Source organism: Tachysurus fulvidraco, chromosome 20 (genome assembly GCF_022655615.1).
Source record: "Tachysurus fulvidraco isolate hzauxx_2018 chromosome 20, HZAU_PFXX_2.0, whole genome shotgun sequence".
Lineage (NCBI taxonomy): Eukaryota > Metazoa > Chordata > Actinopteri > Siluriformes > Bagridae > Tachysurus > Tachysurus fulvidraco.
In genome coordinates, this window is record NC_062537.1 from 20,852,672 (window position 1) to 20,857,671 (window position 5,000).

Here is a 5,000-nt window from a genome sequence, read left to right on the forward strand (position 1 = left end):
ACAAAACCTACATCCATGTGTTGAACATCTTCTGTGCTCCTACATCCACAGATATGAACACGTCCATGTCTATGCGGAGTTTCTCCATCGGCAGACAGCCGTCGTTCTCCAACTTATCTCTGAGAGACAGTGGGCGTGGCAGAGCCAAAGCGGCCGTCTCCTTCTCCGCCGCCAAGCCCCTCTCCCGTTCCTCCTCCATGAGCATGGCTGACCTGAACAGCCTCTCCAACATGTCTCTCAACGGCCTGGGCAACAGCACCAATGAGAAGGAAGCCATGCAGAGCCTCAACAGCCGTCTGGCCAACTACCTGGAGAAGGTGCGCTCTCTGGAGCAGTCCAACGCCGACCTGGAGCTCCGCATCAAGCAGCTCATGCTGGAGAGGATTCCCAAAGGCCATGACATAGACGCCATGTTGGCTCAGGCTCACGCTCTGGAGCACGAGGTACTACACACACACACACACACACACACACACACACACACACACACACATGAAGACCAATCTTAAGATCATTCGCTCTTCAAAAGTGTTCCCGAAGAGTTTTTGGGTCATCGTGGGGTCTTAAAATGGTTTGTTGAAATCTCTCAATACAGGAAACCTTCTCTTGTAGGATTCTACTCAGAGTTCCTCCAGAGGAACAAACTGAAGAACCTTATCCTTATCCAGCCCTAAGCTTTCAGTGGTTGTTTCATGAATCTCTTAAACTTCTCAGAAGGAAATAGAGTAGTATGTATTATAACTGTAGAAAGAAAGAAAGAAAGAAAGAAAGAAAGAAAGAAAGAAAGAAAGAAAGAAAGAAAGAAAGAAAATTGTGAGTGCTGTTTTAAGCACTCTACAGTTCAGAAAATCTTCAGTCGGTAGCTTTCGGATAGCGACGTTTGAGAAGCGTCCCGTTCCTGACGGCTAATTTTTATATCGTAGATCAGAGTCAGTGGTGCATTGAGTTCTTCCAGGTTTTGGTCATTCAGGAGCTGGTTATCTGATCGGGTTTTTGGCCACTGGAGCTGGACGTAGTTCAGAGTCTCGGGTTGCCATTTCTTCAATAGCTGCAGTATCAGATGACGATATCAGTATCAGGTGGATTAAACCCAAACCAGAAAAACAAAACAAATTCCCATGCTATAACGTCGGACTGCATTGACGTGACCGCTGCTGGTGTCCAGATCCCTTTTTATAAAAGCTCACGTTTCTTAAGCACACAATATATCACATACTGTAACGGTGTCATGTTTTGTTCTTTACTTGGCTTTACAATTTTGTAGACACTAGAATTAGCTGTAAGATCAGATCGTGGTCTCGAAGCTCAAAATGTAAAGTATCATCTGATTTAGTACCAAAAATGAGATTCGATCAGATTCAGTCGTAATGTAATTGAACAGAGAAGAAGTGTGAAGTACGAAACCAAAGAGATGGACAACTACAAAATATCTCAGAGTGTGAACGCAGAGACGATGCTAGCTGTGATGAAGGAACATAACTCGCTAACAGACCAAAGAAATGTTCTGACTGTCTAAAAAAAACGTCACAGGTTCGTCGTAAGAGGATCTTCACTGTCTAACCTGACACGAAGATCTGGCGTTTTCACGCCGTCTGCTACTGACCTGGTAACGTCTCATACGTACCACTGAAATCACGTGTGGTTACTCTGCAGGAAACGTGAACATCTGTTCTTATATCTCCAAACCAGGGTTCCTTCACCGTGAATCATCCTGCAAGCCGAGGTGTTGGTTAATGATTACCGATGCCTTAATCTCTACTCTCTAGGTCAAGTGGTTACTTGTTAACATGAAGAATAAGAGTAAAAGTTAGAAAGAAAGAAAGAAAAAAAGAAAGAAAGAAAGAAAGAAAGAAAGAAAGAAAGAAAGAAAGAAAGAAAGAAAGAAAGAAAGAATAAAAACTGGTCTACAAGTTCATGATGCCATGTTTTCCCCCTGATGTCCAGGTCAGGAAGAGGACTCTGGAGAACGCTCGCATCATGCTGGAGATCGACAACGCCAAGCTGGCTGCAGATGACTTCAGAATCAAGTGAGTGACGGGATGAAAGTTCTGCCTTGGGTTCCTCATGTGGGTTCCTCAAGGGTTCCTTGGATGTGGTTCTTTAAAACGGACAAGCTGGAGAACTTTTACAGGGTCTACATTTAGACTTCTTTCCGAGACTGAAGACTAAGAGTGAGTAACCCGTGTCCTGAAGATGGATAGTCACTTATAAAGAGGGTTCCTCTGAGGTTCTTTAGGAAGTTAGGAGCGATTTAAAACATTCCTTAGTTGAGGAACAAATTTTCTGGCAGCATAGACAAGGAGTGGAGAAGGAGGACTAGGTGAAAGGGGCTACTTAAAGGTTCTTTGGATAGTTTTGGGTTCTTTCCCTACAGTAGACAAGCTGAAGGAACATTATATATTATAGATTATTTGACACTGTAGATTAGGAATGTCCTGAAGATCTATTATCATTTATAAAGAAGGTTCCTCAAAAATTCTTTGAGTATTTATTAGTAATTAGTCATTTATATGTAAGTTTAAGAGTTCCTTGTAATAGACGGGTTGAAGAACACTAACAATTCAAGATCTCTACTCATTAAGAAAGCGGAACCTTAAATGTTCTTCAGAAGTTCTTTAGAAGTTCTTTTTCCAAAATGGACAAGCTGAAGAAACACGTTCTGGATATTCGGATGAAGATGATCCTTCAAAGTCCTTCAAAAATGGGGTTCCTCAAAGAAAGTCCCTTAAAAACACAACACGTGTTCCTTAAATAAAAAGCATTTAAGTGACGGTGATGGATGTTGAAGGCTCTGTTTATGTTCCAGATGGGAGACTGAGAGTGCTATGTGTCAGTCAGTAGAGAGGGACTGTGTGGCTCTGAAAAAGGCCAAGACTGACCATGATCAGATCATCGCTACACTACGAGGAGATCTGGACAGCCTGAAAGAAGAGCTCTTCTTCCTCAAGAAGAACCATGAGGAGGTACGTTCTCTAAACCAGATGTTATCACACTCTTAGACTTGCCTTTGTCTGTAACACAAGTCTGTACAAGACCTCAGTGACGGCAAAGTGGTTTTAAAATATCCCAATCTGGCAACATTATCGGCTGTTCGCTGCTTCTCACATGAGCATGGGGAAGAGTGATTCCTGCCCCTGTGGGCATCTAGCGCAGTTCCCTTTTGGCCACTAAGTGCAATAACAATGGTACAGCAATCCGAATAAATGGAATTTAAAATGTATGACATTTATTGATATCTCTCATGGGGGCACGGAGGCTTAGGGTTGGGGTTTCGATTCCCGCCTCCGCCTTGTGTGTGTGGAGTTTGCATGTTCTCCCCGTGCCTCGGGGGTTTTCTCCGGGTACTCCGGTTTCCTCCCCCGGTCCAAAGACATGCATGGTAGGTTGATTGGCATCTCTGGAAAATTGTCCGTAGTGTGTGAGTGTATGAGTGAATGAGAGTGTGTGTGTGTGAGTGTATGAGTGAATGAGAGTGTGTGTGTGCCCTGTGATGGGTTGGCACTCCGTCCAGGGTGTATCCTGCCTCGATGCCCGATGACGCCTGAGATAGGCACAGGCTCCCCGTGACCCGAGAAGTTCGGATAAGAAATTGAATGAATGAATGAATAATAACCTCCACCTTCGTACTAACAGTTACTGAAACCGTTTTTATTGAAATTTAGTTGGTTGTTTAATCGCTTTAATGAAGCTTCACGCGTCTCAACGACGTTATCGGGAAATGAAGCCTGTTATAACACAAACTTTGCGTTCTCTGTCATTCTGGATGCTTTAATAAGGCGAGTATAAGATGAAGCCGTGCTTTCGAGCCCGGTAGCGTGCGTAGTCGGTACAAAGACAACAGACAGTAACTGAAGACATCCATCAAATATTTAGCGAGGAAATTAATAATGAAAAGACTTCCACCTTCTCTACACCACAACATAGTCTCAGGTTCTAAACACTGATGCATTCACACACACACACACACACACACACACACACACACACACACACACACACACACACACACACGCTTGTATGCACATGTACGGTACAGACCACACCCGATTAGGCAAACATGTACATGTACACACACACTTGGCATAAACAAATACCATTACTCTGAGCTAAATGTGAGCTCTGTGCAGGAGATGCATAGTCTGCGTGCACGGGTCGCCCAGGAGGACGTCAACGTGGAGGTGGACGCCGCTCGTGGTCCCGAACTCGGCTCGGTGCTGTCCGAACTCCGCTCTCAGTACGAAGGCATCGTTCAGAAGAACAAAGTCGAGGCTGAAGACTGGTACCGCAAAAAGGTCAGAGACACGAAGAGCGCGATCTCCATCCTGATTGGTCAGAAAGCGCAGATTCGTTTTCTGTAACAGCAGCCCTAACAGTATTACCGCACTCGTTGTCATAGCAACCGCTCGTTCACAGGGACGCGCGTACTGTGCGTGATGCTTGTAAAAAGACAAGACGAGAAAAAATCTAAATGAGAAAATGTCTTGTTTAGGTTCTACAACATTAAATGTAACGATGAACTGATAAAAAAAGTGCAGAAGGCCAAACAGACGTCTCTACACCTTTTCACACCAGCTTTTTAAAATCCATCCATCAACCTCGATGATGGAACGTTCCAGAACACGTCCCGGCTATATAGTAACCTTGTGTGACATTCCTTATAGCCGCGTGGACCCACGTGTACAGCGTATGGTGTTTAAAGTGTTTTTCCCTTGTAGCTGGAGGTGGTGCAGATGGAGGTGCGCGAGAACAACGAGGCCCTGCGGGGAGCTCAGAGCGAACTCACCGAGAGGCAACGCTTCCTGCAGACCCTGGAGGTGGAACTGGAGAGCCTCCACAAACAGGTCAGAACCGTCAGGATGAAGGAGGGGAGGTGGGGGGGGGGACCTTTTCAAACACTGCTACTGTTAACAGCCTGAACTTCCAGAGTGCTTATAGAATTACAGCGCAATTTAAGACGCTGCCCTTTTCGAGCACACGTCCCCGAAGCGTTGGCCGGCCCG

The 5,000-nt window shown here is 45.0% G+C and overlaps 1 protein-coding gene across 2 annotated transcripts in view; it reads left to right on the forward strand.

Moving 5' to 3' along the window:
• The window catches only part of si:ch211-243g18.2 (uncharacterized protein LOC559906 homolog), a 16,139-nt gene that overhangs the window by 7,172 nt on the left and 3,967 nt on the right, over positions 1-5,000 (forward strand). For both annotated transcript variants that reach the window (XM_047804435.1, XM_047804436.1), the window contains exons 2-6: positions 52-443; positions 1,945-2,027; positions 2,807-2,963; positions 4,128-4,292; positions 4,716-4,841. In XM_047804435.1, coding sequence (XP_047660391.1) covers positions 52-443; positions 1,945-2,027; positions 2,807-2,963; positions 4,128-4,292; positions 4,716-4,841 — 923 coding nt within the window. The remainder of the gene's footprint in view (positions 1-51; positions 444-1,944; positions 2,028-2,806; positions 2,964-4,127; positions 4,293-4,715; positions 4,842-5,000) is intronic.